Source organism: Caloenas nicobarica, chromosome 15 (genome assembly GCF_036013445.1).
Source record: "Caloenas nicobarica isolate bCalNic1 chromosome 15, bCalNic1.hap1, whole genome shotgun sequence".
In the NCBI taxonomy this organism is placed as follows: Eukaryota; Metazoa; Chordata; class Aves; order Columbiformes; family Columbidae; genus Caloenas; species Caloenas nicobarica.
This window is the reverse complement of record NC_088259.1, coordinates 12,485,684-12,499,397: the sequence shown is the minus strand read 5'-3', so window position 1 is coordinate 12,499,397 and position 13,714 is coordinate 12,485,684. Positions and strand designations below refer to the sequence as shown.

At 42.2% G+C, this 13,714-nt stretch overlaps 2 protein-coding genes across 4 annotated transcripts; one reads left to right on the top strand and one right to left on the bottom strand.

Annotated features, from left to right (window-relative positions):
* Nucleotides 1-216: 216 nt before the first annotated feature.
* PPP1R3D (protein phosphatase 1 regulatory subunit 3D) lies at nt 217-3,704 on the bottom strand. Its single transcript, XM_065645943.1, has one exon. It carries the CDS (start codon nt 2,811-2,813, stop codon nt 1,890-1,892), a length of 924 nt encoding a protein of 307 aa, XP_065502015.1. The 5' UTR covers nt 2,814-3,704; the 3' UTR covers nt 217-1,889.
* Nucleotides 3,705-3,796: 92 nt separating this feature from the next.
* Nucleotides 3,797-12,187, top strand: FAM217B (family with sequence similarity 217 member B). 3 transcript variants are annotated; one of them, XM_065645920.1, is made up of 5 exons: nt 3,797-3,884; nt 5,086-5,290; nt 6,424-6,529; nt 6,623-6,708; nt 7,059-12,187. In XM_065645920.1, exons 2-5 carry the CDS (start codon nt 5,196-5,198, stop codon nt 8,248-8,250), a joined length of 1,479 nt encoding a protein of 492 aa, XP_065501992.1. In that variant the 5' UTR covers nt 3,797-3,884; nt 5,086-5,195; the 3' UTR covers nt 8,251-12,187. The 3 variants fall into 3 exon arrangements, with proteins under 3 accessions (XP_065501992.1, XP_065501993.1, XP_065501991.1); XM_065645921.1 differs by having other exon boundaries at nt 3,798-3,884; nt 5,086-5,285; nt 6,418-6,529; XM_065645919.1 differs by having other exon boundaries at nt 3,799-3,884; nt 6,418-6,529.
* Nucleotides 12,188-13,714: the final 1,527 nt, after the last annotated feature.

The following is a 13,714-nucleotide window of genomic DNA, read 5'->3' as shown; positions in this document are numbered from 1 at the left end:
TTCCATGTAAAAAGTAGCAGCCTGGTGATTTTTACAGCTATATAGACTAATCACTGTATTTTTATCAAGTGCTGTTCATTTTTTTAGCATCTCAACCCCACCTTTCCTGAGTGTGTTGCTCTGTGACAACTCAGCACTGAGTTGCCTCATGACTTTTCTTAGCTGTTAACAGGTGCACCATTGACAAAACCAACATGAAATTGTGAAAAGCTTTTATTACAATATTTTGTATTACAATAGGCATACTTTTATTATTGTTTTTAAAATTAATTTAGCACTTTGCAATTGTACAACTCTCCACTAAAACAAAATGAGCTTTTGTCTAGCATAAGTGCTTTATTGATACACTGTGTAATATACTTCATTCTGGACAAGACATTTAACCAGGAAAGACAACTCCTTTGCATTTACATGGATTCCATATGTTTCTTTAAAAAGACACACTTGAAAGAACCTTGAAATGGTGTGTTACAAGACATTAATTTATTGTACGATTACAATAAATATAGGTTTTTAAAAGTGCAATATATGGCAGTAACCCTTTTGAAGAATTCATTTCTACAAAATACTCATTAGAAAGGAAGTGCTCAACATAGTGCAAAGCAGTCAAGTTGTCCTGAGAATTCGTAAGGGTGATCATAAATTTACCTTCACAACAGGTATGTATTACCACTACTTAATGGCATAATCCCTTTTTTGTCAGCTAGAATCCTTTTCATGTTCACTACTGAATGTGACAGGAAAACATCAGTGCAAATTTCATCTTTCATGTGACAGGTGCCAGTAATCGTGTGAAAGTTTAACAGCTTATTCCAGAGATCCTCTCGGTTCTGTTACAGGTCTCAACTCACAGTCACCAATGCCAGACAACTGGTTTACTAAGAGCTACTGTCAATTCTTCTCCAGCAGTGCAAGACAAGCAAAGAGGCAAAAGGCAAACTTGGAATACTACTTTAGTATTCAAGATTTTGCACATGCAAATACTGAGAGTTTGCAGAAGGAAGACAATACAGGCTGAGACATTCATTTCTCGGCTCTCTCCAGTACCACAGTATACATGACATTAACCTTTAATCTGACAGCCTCAGCTGTATGTCATGTGTCCCTGCCTGCACTAACACTCAGATTTGACATTTGCTGGCACACCAGAGTCTCTCCTAGAAGATGGCAACAGCATCTTTCTGCCTGTAAGCCAAGTACTGCATTGGGCTCCAGCAACATCCGTTGTAAACTGGTGTCAAATACCAGTCTCATAAGAGAGGGGTTTTTAACGGTGTGCTGAGAAGAAATTCAGTGTTTTTGCCAATGGAAGAAAATGTCCCAAATTTCCCACACAAATATTAATGTAAATATTTCACATGGTTAGGGTTTTAATAATATACATATAAATAAATACAAGTACTTCCCTACAGTGTCTGCCATCCAAATTATGCATAAATGGAATAGTGCCCAGACTTGGTGAGATAATATAAACAAAATTAGAACCAAAACCAGAGAAGCCACACTGCCCATTTAGAAAACAGACAGTAAAAAGTGGTAAAATAGGTCAGATAGAAATGTTCTGTGCAACCTAGAATATTACTAGCAACATGAAGTGCATTTTTTCACTCTCCGATAGTCTGACGGCATCCCCTAGAACCATCCTGCACTGACTCACACACTACAAGAAATCACTTGGGCTTCCAACGAATGTAACTCAATACACATTTTGGCCCTTTTTACTTTCTTGAGAGGTTTAGAACAGTTTGTACGGGTCATTGGCTACTTCCCTGCCCTGGAACACTTTGCCAGGTTTCAAAAAGGAGACTGTTGCCATAGGAGCAGAGAGCCATGCCAAGGAAGAGTGTCTCTCAGACTACAGACGGGCTGCTCTGCATCCACTTCCTTGCTCAGATGAAGTGGATCCAGCTCTCCTCACATTCTCTTGGCATCTTCAGGGGGTGAGTCCGGCAGGTAAGGCTGTAGTTTTTGCCTTTGTTGTTATCCCAATACTCCTGGCCATTGACTTGGTACCTTGCTGCAAACTGGACTACAGAACAGAGCTGAAGGAGGAAAGGAGGCACTGGGAGAAAGAAAGTGAAAACATCAACCTGATCCTGCCCATTTTTCTCAGAAATGCTCCTGTGCCAATGAGCACACACTTCATGGAGGCTTTTCCACTGGTTGAAGGTGTATCGCACAGATACCTGCTTCTCAAAAGCAACATTGCGAACCTGGATGGTGCCACTGAGCCCCAGATCTGAGCTGGTCACTCGTTCAAGACACACCTGCTGCTCCTGAAGTCGGGAGGAGAAATCCATACAGTCTGCAGGCTGCTGGAAGTCAGGGACCAAGCACTGCATGGTGAACTCCAGGTCTGAGCTGCTGTACCAGAGGTCTGAGTTTATGGAGAGCCTCGAAAGGACATGCAAGGGGATCGATGGATCCTCCCCAGTCTGGAAGACTTTCACTTCGGTGAGGTCCAAGCCCAAAGCATCAGCAAATCTCACCCTGTTCATGCGATTCCGGCATCCAGGAACTTGACACTGCCCTGCTGCCCGTTTCCTTCTTTCGGGCGATGTAGGCAAAGATCTTGCTCGGCGGCGTATGATAGGCCGTAATGCTGGATCACAGCTGGAGGATGTGCTGCTCTGAAGGTTATTTGGCTGGGGGCCCCCCTTGGCTGGGGAACTGCTCCGAAGAGCCATGCAGCTGCTGGTACGGACTGCTGGGGGCTGCTGCTGCCCTCGTCCCGGTGCTTCTCCAGCCCGTAACATGTTCTGATAGAGATCGGATAGGTAGCTGGGATTCCTCCGAGGACCACGTACCTCCATTCTTAACTGACGACAAAAAAATCAGCGTTAACACTGCGGGTAATAACGAGCGCTGCCTCTCTGAAGCACGTAACTTGGGAATTGCAGCCACGGACAGTGAGTATTTGAGGCTATTGCAGTGGATGCAGCAAGAATCAACTGGAACAACGTTGCCTGCTGAACGAAGGGCAGAAGCCTGGATGCTCTCGCAGTAGCTGGAAGTGAACCAGAGGCTAGAGCGTTGTGTGGGAGATGAAGGCAGCCTCACTGGCTGGTAAACTCGAGGCCGCTGTGCTGGCTGGTGGACCCGCTGCTCAGGCTGGAAAGCGATTCAAGGCTGTCACCCTCGATGCTGGAGGAGCTGAAACTCTCACACAGGCTGGAGAGTGACTGGAGGCTGTCGTGCTGGACACCAAAGGACTCCAGGCTGTCGGAGAGGTCGCTGTGTGTCTGGCGGTTGCAGCCCCGGCCGCTACCCAGGGCGAGAGGGGCCTGCAGGCTGTCCGGGCAGCCGCGGCCCGACCCCGCGCTCCTGCAGCAGCAGCACGGACACTCCAGGCTGTCACACTGGATGCTGGGCGACTCGAGAGGGCTGCCGAGGCCGGGGAAGGCTTGCAGGCTGTCGGGCGGGAGGGAACCGGAGCCGAGCCCGGGGCTGCTGCAGAGGCTGGAGGGAGCGCGGGGGCTGTCCCGGCGGAGGCTGTCGGGCGGGGCTGTGAGGGCAGGCTCGGTCCTGTGGCTGGAAGGGGAGGGACCCGCGCCTGGCGACTCTACAGCCCACATCAGCCGCAGGGCCCTCCCTCCGCCCCGCGGCAAGGCGAGGCGATGCCCGGCCCGCCCCCGCGCCCGCGGCAGCAGCGCTGCCGCAACAGCCCCCGGCCCGGGCCGGCCGCCCCGCGGCACGAACCGCTGCCGAGTTCCCCCCTTCCCGGAGTGCGCATGCGCGGGTTGTCTCCCCCTCCGCCCCCCCGCCCTCCGCCAATCCAACCGAGCGGCCCGTGCGCGCCGCCGCCGCGCGCCTGCGCACTGCCCGCCTGACGCCGCTGCCCTCGGGCTGCCCTTAGTTGCCGGTGGCGGCTGAGGCTCAGGCAGGTACCGGCCAGGGGACCGGCGGGGCTGGGAGGCGGCGGTGAGGGAGCCGGGACTGGCGGGGCTGGAGCGGGCGGAAAAGCAGAAGACGCGTGGAGGCGGTCCGTTAATCAACGAGCTGTTGTCACGGAGCGCGGTGGCAGCGACCAGCGGGGATCGCTGGTGCATCCCGGGGGGGAGCGGAGCGGGGCCCGGCGGCCGCGGGCCGAGGCGGCCATGGCGGGCTCGGAGCGGCGGGACCGGCCCGCGGCCGCCGGGCCCTCACTCGGGCTCTCCCGAGGCGGCGAGGTGACCGCTCTGGGGTCTGGGGACAGACACCCCGCTGCCCCCCCTCCTCGGCCGGGGAGGGGAGAGGCGTTTAAAACCAGGACAGGATCCAATGTAAATAGATACGGATCTATAGCTGTAAATACATAAATAGCCCTGTGACAAAGCTAGAGGTGAGTGAAGAGAGGTATTTTGGTGCTAGTCACCTGTCACCTTTTGCAAATCGAATCTGTGCGTCCCTGGTATGGGAATACAGTTTCTGGAAAATAAAGGAACGTTACAAATTCTGCTCGGAGTATTTTTAGTAGAAGCTTATGAGTACTGAGAGATCTGTTTTGGAAAAAAAGAAAAAAAATTAAGTATTTGATACAAAATTTGCATATATGAATATAGGAAGAGTGCATTTTCTGACACGAAAAGGACAACTCGACATGCACAGAACACGGGTGGCTGATCATCTGTTCTCATAAATTAAGAGCAGAAACACCCACCACCACTTGAATGTGATACTTGGCTCCTGTCAACACATGTGACGCTGCACAGGAGGAACAAAATGATGATGAGCACGTCACGCAATGAAAAGTCGCTCTTTTAACACTGATATTTTTCCTGTGTTTTACCAACCATCCTTCAGGGACGGGCTAGTAAACCCCATGGCAAGAGTCCGGTGGTTGCGGTGCCGGGGCTGGCGAAGGGGCTGTTCCTGTCCCCTCTGGTGACCAACCCTCGCTGCTCGGCTCTGCCCTCGGTGCCTGCGCGGTGACAGCCGGCGTGGATCCGCAATAGTGAGGACAGTGATGCCGGTTCCCATTAAACGAGCTCTTGCGGAGGGGACGGTGTTTTCCTGTGCAGTTTGCTGATTATGCTCTTATCATACTGCTTTAAAAATAAATCAGGTTGGGAAGAATCTCATGGTGTCTGTTTACGGCATCTCTAGGATGTGGTGATGTCTGCATTTGATACCTGTGTCTTACGAACGCAAAAGACTGAAGCCAACTGGAGATTATGTAAAAATAAAGGTGCAGATGCTCTTTAAAAAGACTAATAATGGGACCAGGCATTCAAGAATATCCCTTATTACTGCACAGAGAGACACAGAAAAAGGAAAGCCAAATCAATGAAAACCACAAAGGAATGGTAAAGTAAGGAAATTATTTTCCCTCTTTCTAGTTAGAGAAATCCCTAAATACTGTAGAGTAGTTAATAAGTGCATGGCTGTACTGTTCAGATTTTTACCCTTTCCTTTGAAATTATTGTGCAGTATGATTTTGCAGGTCACAAAGTGACATAAGTGACTGCATCAATGCTGGAGGCACAAGACTTATTTTCCTTCTTTTATAAGCTCTTGAATTGGTGAAATCACATTTTTTTAAAGCAAAATCTGACTATACTGACAGAAAAACTGAACAAGATATATGGCCTGACAAATTAGCTGAACTGCAGTCAAACTAGATAAGAGTGGGAGGGCACAGTTTGCTTGTTCTTGTTCTAAAATAATGTTTTAAAGCTTTTCTTTTTAAAGCTAGTAATATTTCTTGTTTGTAGAACAAACACTTTTCTGATTCTTACAGAATACAGTGATTTAATTATTCTGTGTGGTTAGATAAAAATGTATTGGATTTAAGTGAGGAAATATGAATTTTAGTTTTAGGCTGTCCAGATCAGTAATGCCATTCCTTTTGCTTGCATATTAGTTTTTCTCCTGCTAATATTTCCACAAGCCCAGTATAACATGAAATCATGAATTTTGTTTGTGCCTTTGTTGTGAAATAGTTTGTTTTGATATCAAAATAGACTGTATGCTCCCTGCTCGCTTCTACTCCTTAACTTCACAGGAACAATCCTTTACATTTTGTTGAGAGTATGCAAATGAGAAACGCAAGCAAGATTTGGCTTGCAGTAGCCCTCATATTGTACTTTATAATTAATTTTGTTAAATTGCAGTAGGACCATGTACCGGGTACTATAGAAATTAGCAGTTAAAAATGTAGTCTCCAATATTTACTATTTATTATCCCCAAAGTAACTTTGCATAAGGGCTAAGTTCTATTATTATTTCATCTGATTGAATTATTCACTTTTGCATTAGTAGTATTAAAAATACAAAATGACCATGGCGTAGTTCTGATGAACTTCAAGTCTAAGAATAGTTGTAATCAACTCTCTCACTTTTTTAAACTGAATTGCATTCTAAACTTTTATTGTATTTCTGTTCTGATGATTGTATATGTTGCTATTTATGTGTGATATTCTGTTTAATTCTTGCTAGTTACAGTAACAGAAAAAGCCATCCGAGCACCAAAGGACTAAATAAATCAATTTCTCATGTGAAATCTTCTCCTGGAAGATTAGGCAAAAATGTATCAAGTGCCACTGAAAAGGTAAATTATTCTTTTTCATCGTTGTTTACAGAAAAAGAGTACTTAATTTATGTCAGCTTCTTAATAACATCACATGCTTTCATATCTTTTCAGACTTCCCATGACACTCAAGATGTTAACCAACCAAGTATTTTTAGGACGGGAAGAAACCAGATGGAAGACAATATTCAGTCAAAAAGGTAATTTTATGTTAATATTTTCTGTTTAATTTGCAGACATTTCAAACTGGTATATAAAATGCTTGTGATGAAATCATGGCTTCTCTGCTTTGCCTTTGACTTTGCTGGTCCCAGAATTCAGCATTTATGAGGACAACAAGTTTAAGTTATCAATATGGAAACTCAGTGAGTAGTAGGCAGTGTTGTCTCTGCCAGCAAATATTTATTTTACCTCATTACTAAGTTTCCTTGTCAATTTTAGCTTCGTTTGTGTAGATCCATGTCCCTGAAGGAGGTAGCAAGACCTTTGTAAGCTGCTGTTCCAAAGACATTAATGATTCTAACAGGATTTGATAATTCTTTTTATTTAGGATCGCGAGTGTTTGCACATCACTGCACAGAGTACAAGGACCAAAGAGGAGTCTCCCAGAAAGAAGACAAAATGAATCCCTTATGCAGAGGATCCCTCCTAGCATAAAGGGTAGCACACAAGGTAGTTTCTGTAGGGTAAAAGATGTCCCAGTGCCACATTTTTATTGCAGTAAAAAAGAACAGTTGGAAAGGAATTATGAAGAACTTGTTGCTGAAGCTGGTCCATGCTCTTCTAACTGGCAAGAAGCATCTGTAGATGAAATGTTTCTTGATTTTCAATCGGTGCAAATTATTAAAGAAGATGCTGAAGATGATAGTGCCAGTGATCTCTCTGATTCAGAAAGGATTCCCCTTCCCCCATCTCCATGCACACCACCAGAACTCATTCTCAGAGCTGAAGAAATTGATCCAGTTTGTTTGGAACATGTCCCTGATATGGGTTTTAAAGAATCAGAATATTACTATCCAGACTTCCTCCCACCCCCTTTCAACTCCTGGGACTTGAAGCAACTGGCCATCTTTGTTAACGTAGAGGGTAAAACTGAACTTCGACCAAAGCCAACAGGATTTCTTGAGAAATACATTGATCGCCTTTTGCAGCTGGAATGGCTGCAAATGCAGACTGTGCAGAACGAGAAAGGCAAGGCGGCCAAAGCCAGGCCACAGACTGCTCCCGGCTCCATCCACACCCTGAAGAGCCCTGGCAAAGGCAAAGCGTTGCTCAACCCTTTGCCTAAAAAGCAAGTGGTTCCCCAAGAAAGTGTTACAAAGCTGCCCAGAAGCTACTCAGGTCACAGGGGAGATTCATACCGTGAAGAAAGTCGCCAGTTATATTCTCATCCCAGTCACTTGAAACTTTCTGAGGGAATGGGATGTGCAGTGTCTTCTCAGAGACAGTCTGGTGAAGTAAGGAGTGAACTGAAAAAGAAAACAACTGCAAAGCAGCAGCTTCTCAATGTGCAGCCCTCCGAGAACAGTTTGAAAATTCAAAGTGTCGGTAATGTCAGACCCCTTAAGCAAACCCCAGTATTTAATGGTTCAGCTGCTCCCATCAAAAGCTTAAAAACATTCGCATGTACAAATCCAAAGAAGAATGGCAATGCCAATGATTATGTTCCTTCTAAAAAACCAACAGGGGACAGGAAAATAAAACCAAATGGCACGAAGCAAACATCACGCAAATTTAAATGAAGAAAAATTCATTAGTAAACGTTGATGCTTCTTGACTGCTAGAAAGCATTTGGCCAGTGCAGAAGGGTCATGTTTTCTTCACAGGAAGATCCTGAGAAAATATGTTCTTGCTGCATGGTTCTAAATCAGCACCGTTCATTTCAGTACATTTGATCTTTAGCCAGCAAGGCCAGCAGGAAATCTTTTCCCTGCAGGCAACTGTCTTCCATTGGTCTGTCCTCAAAAATATTTACAATTGCTCAATGAAGATAACAATAGCAGAGTATGAACGTTTAGAGAAATATACAATGATAGCATGCCCTCTTGTTTGCACCAGGTGAAATCCACTGAAGTCTGTGGTGTTTCTCATGCTTAATTGGTGTATTTGAGAGAATAGGATCCATGCTCTTGTTTGTGAACAGATGTGCTGTTTTGTGGGACAGGTTGATGGTGTTTTCTGATGGAAAAGGGCTCAGCTGTTTTTATGAAGTAATGGAGCGTCCTTATCTATGCAAAGTTGAACTCTAATCCTTCACAGAAAACGAAGATGATGAACTGGTTACTTTTGATGAATTTGATTTTTTGTATAAGAAGAATGGAGAAAATGTTTTGAAATATTTTAATGCAGAAAGGATTCTTTTTAAGACAAAAAATTATTAATATTGGGGAGCAGACAGCTTCAATAGTGACAGATTAATAAAATGGAATGCGTATTTTTATACCCAGAAATCTTCGCTGTGTTTACAGATAGCTTTCCTTGAAGTTCATTTTGTAAGCCTTGATAATTTTTGTAATTTAGAGGAAATGTCCAGATTTCAAATTGCACATGGATATATATGACTAATGCAAAATGAGGGTATTAATAGAGACTCTGTGGTCTAATCTGCAGAACGAGGGGGTGAATTTAAAGGCTGTATTAAAGTTCAAGTAAAGATATATTTTGATATAAAAGATACCTATCTTCAGTCACCCGAGATGACTATTGGTTATCCCATGGTCCAGTCTACTTCAGTTTGTTTGGCTTCTTGTTTCAAGGTTTAGGGAAGTGATGTGGGGAAATACCCGACAGAAAGAAATGGTACAACCCTGTCCTCAGACCCCCTCTTTTCTCATGTGTTTGTGAGATACAAGAGAATATGAAGGATGGTTCAGTGAGTGTTCGAATGTCAGTTCATCTGTTAGAATTTCAAATCAATCACAGCAGCTGGGGACACAATCTCATTAAAGATGAAATTCTAGAGGATGCTTTGTACTTTAATTTTAAAATTAAATACTGAGCAGCATTAACTTAATCCTCAGCCACCACAGTGAACTGTTTATGAGAAGTGAGCTGAGGTCTGATGGACCAGATTTTACAAGTGGATCCTTCACATTGTGATAGCAAATGAAAAAGCAGCAAATACTAAAGAGTACATTATGTATATAGTTAAATTGCACTTGTTGATCTCATCTTGGTTTTAAGATGCTTAGCTGTTTCTGTTCTTTCATTGTGTCTATCAGATCTACAGCTTTGTAAAATTTCAAAGCATGGATTTATCTATAGTTTAAAATGTGAGAATATTAATAAATGTAGTAATAAACTAGAGTATTTTACAGTACATTGCTCAGGAATAGTCTACGAAATATTTTTAGTGGTTTTTTTCCTAGTCTACTGGAGACCAAATGTGAAATTTTAAATTGACAAAGGACACACATGTAATACAGAGTATTATATTTCCATATTCAGTATTTGTGAAGTTACAATTAAAATGAATTGTAGTCGCATGTACATTCAGCTCTATGCAATTAAAGTGAAACTTAATCTGACCTGCTCAAAGATCAAATAAATGGGCTGCGTCAGACGTGTGGTGAAACTTAGAGGAGGGCGTTCAACACCAGCAACCGCAGAGGACCAGCACATTCCATTCCTGCCATTTCATCCTTTTGTTTTGTTCCAGACTCGTCAGGTATCTCCGCTTTTTTTAGATGAAACGGTTCTTGCATCCAGTGCTACAACTTGAAGCTCTGGCCAAACTCTGCAAACCTTCATTAGTCAACTTTTCCTGATTCACGTTAACAGTAGCACAAGTTAGTAGGTCGGCTCTTGCCGATAAGCGCTACTTTAGTGCACTACTTTAGTGCTTCTCTTTAGTGCGCTGTTAGAAGCACCAAACGCAAGGTGAGCAGCATTGAGTCAATAATCTGAATAGCATTTTTTTAAACAAATTCTGTTAGATGCAGTAATTAATTTAGCATGTTATTATAGCACTGAATATTACTGTATGCTAAATTTTCCTCTGAAACGTTACTCTATATTGACGCTTTCCTAGGTTATAAGGAGGGCGTGTAGATACAGGCACATTTTGCATGATTTCTTAAAGAATAAATAAATAGTGTTTCAGTCAGCTTTGATTGGCACTGAATAAAGTTTTTTGTCACAGACCTAGGAAAGGTTTGTTTTAAGGTAGTGCTTGCGATCTGACGGACATAGTCTGTTGTTGGAGACTAAAAAGTTAAGCAGGCAGAGATGGTGATGCCACTTAAAATGAGTCTGAGTACATGTTCATCATTAAGCTTTGGCTGTGATCTGGCCAAGTAAGTTTGTCTCACATGATAATCACACAAGTCTCATTTTTGTTCATTGATTTGATACTTCTTACACAGTCTTCTTTGTTCACGTACAGAAATAGATTATATACATTATATACATTTGCCTCAAAAAGTAGCTCTTAGCATGAGCAGACCTGCAAGGGTTGGAGTTTATCCTGCAGCACTTTTGCTTCCATTTTAACTTGACTGTGCCTGGGCCTATAGATAAAAAGAGCTCCTTTTATGAAGAGGACTATGGTTTATGTTTCCTTCATTTTGTATTGATGGATATTGTCTTTAGAAGCACTTCTGAGTATAGCAGAAAAAGTTTATTCCATCAGACACCTTCAGTTTGAAATTAAAATACTCCCAGAGCACAGTGTTTGTGTGACTATTTATATTTTTCCCGCCATGTTTAGCAATATGATCATACGTGTGTCTAAGCCGAGCACTGAGGATGCTTCTTCAAGAACAAGTTTACTGTGATGTGAGATATTGAAACACAGTGATTTATTTTTTTCTGGATAGTTTGAAAATGTAGTGTTCTGCAGTACTACCTACAGAACAAAGACACTCAGGTTGCATTTTAAATAAATAGCGAGATTCTACTTCAGTTACACTAGTATAAGCTTTGAACAACTCTGTTGTTTTCAGTGGAATTACCCTGTTATAAAGATGTTAAGAAACATAATTGTATTCCAATACGTATCAACTGTTTTCCTTAGTAATGCTAAACTGTATTTTTAATGCATAACATGAATTTTAAAACAACGTTGTTTTTCTCTTGACATGTTCCTTTTTTTTTCCTTCATTACTTGTATCTCTGCAGTGAAATACTGTGGTCAGATAAAGTTTTACCTGCCCCGCAGCCCCTCACACCTCGTGGTACCTTTCAGTTATGTACAGCAGGTCAGAAGTTAGGATGGTTATACTTATTTTCTTATTTCATTGGACCAAACTGTCTTGTTTGACCCCACAATGCTTCATTATGCCATAATCCCATTATTGCTTGTGTCCTTTCTGTGTTTCATTTGATTTTTGAAGTAACTTTTATCTTGTATTTGCTATTTAAAGGATCTTGTCAGAAGTATGAGAGTATTTTGACAGATATTACAGTTGAAATTTCTACAGTATGAAATTACCTGTAATACTCTGGTTTTTGCCTTATTTTAAAGGTATTGAGCCTTTGTTGCTCCCATTGGCATTAGTGGGTTTTCTTCTGAAAAATAATTAAACAGACCACTCTGTCTGTAAAGACTGGAACTCTTATTAACTGGGAATTTGCAGCCGAGCTTTTGACATTGGTGATCATGTGTTTTATTTATCTGAACTTTTTTGGTGGATATTTTTGCTAGTAATTTCATTGGAAAGTGATCTTGTAATTCAAAGTTACTGTATATTTATGATAATAAAAGTGAGATACTACCTGTTTGTTACTTGTATTTTTTTCATCATCCACAAGATGGCACCTCTGGATTTTTCTTTTTGAGAATTTCTTTATGCAGTGCAGAATATCTCGGCTATCTGGCTGCTGCTGGCCAAGCTCTAGGTAGTTAAAGCTTTTTGGTTATTTCTACTCCAAATGGCAGTCACTTCTGTAATGGCTGCATTCAGGCATCAGAATAGATTAAAAAACCAGGAAAAACTTACTTCATCATATTCATACCTTTTTTTTAAACACACTAATCAATGAGTTTCATATTCTCTCTTATAATCTCCAGGACACTTAAAACGTGGTCCAAAGAACAGCACAGACATGTGGGTAGATGCTTGCAGAAAACCACATTGTCATGTTGCTAGTGTATGTGGATAGGTAGGTGTAACTTAATTTCACACACAGCATGTTCATATGTTCAGCTGAAACTAATCAAGAGGAAAATGTGCATTTGAAAGCATTGCAGTATGTTTGCACCATGAGTAACTCGCCTTTTGCTCTTCCTGCCTACACTGTTCACATGCCCATGGCTGAGAATGTGACATGTGTGGAAGGTCTACTCTGCTCTGAAGAGATGATGGAGTGATTTTGGTATATTCTGTGCAGACTTACACGAATAGAAGATCTGGTATTAATGATCCTCAATATAGTATGCAAAGGAAAACAAACAAACAACAAAACCCCCCCCTGAAACAACAGATCTATTAGGCTAGAAATTGCAGTCAAAGTTCCATATGGAAAAAAGCCAGTTTTGAACAGAGAAGGTGGTTACCAGCTGGGCGAGTGATACAGCCCTTTCTCCAGTAAGTGGCCTCTTTAAATCCAAGATTAACTTCAGTACAGCGCCATGTGGATCTGACTTGATGATCAGATTTTTTATTTCTATATGACATTGAAACATCTAAGAGAAAGTGCACTTCTACTCTTAGCATGACTCTGACTGCATAATGACCTGAGAGGTCTGCACCATCCCTGCCTTTTAGCATAAAACAGGCACTTATTTAGTGCCTGTGTGCTCATGCTGGCATCTGGTGGCTGTTCGTATTATTACACAATTGTAAATGATACTGTAAATGCTAAGAAATTGTTGACAGAGGACAAGGTGTGGTTATTCTTTTCATTCAAGTAACTACCTTCTCTAAATTAGCTACCAGTGACTGTGATGAAGAAATCCATGGTTTTCCTCAAGCACAATTGATAAACCAGGTGAAATGATAAAGCAGGAATTGTATGAAATTTCCCTATATGGAAACCACAGATGTGTTACTTTCAAATTTTGTAGTTTGTACATATCTGAATGCGTGCAGTTGGCCCATGCTCAGTTATAGCACGATGGCTATTGGTGTTAAAATACACAAATGAGGAAAGAATAGCTCAGAAGATAGTATTCTGCCATCAAGTAAGTTATACAGGCAATAAAATGTGGAATTAGTCACAAATCTTACTCCTGTTTTATTACAATTCTGTGCTAAAAGAAAAATG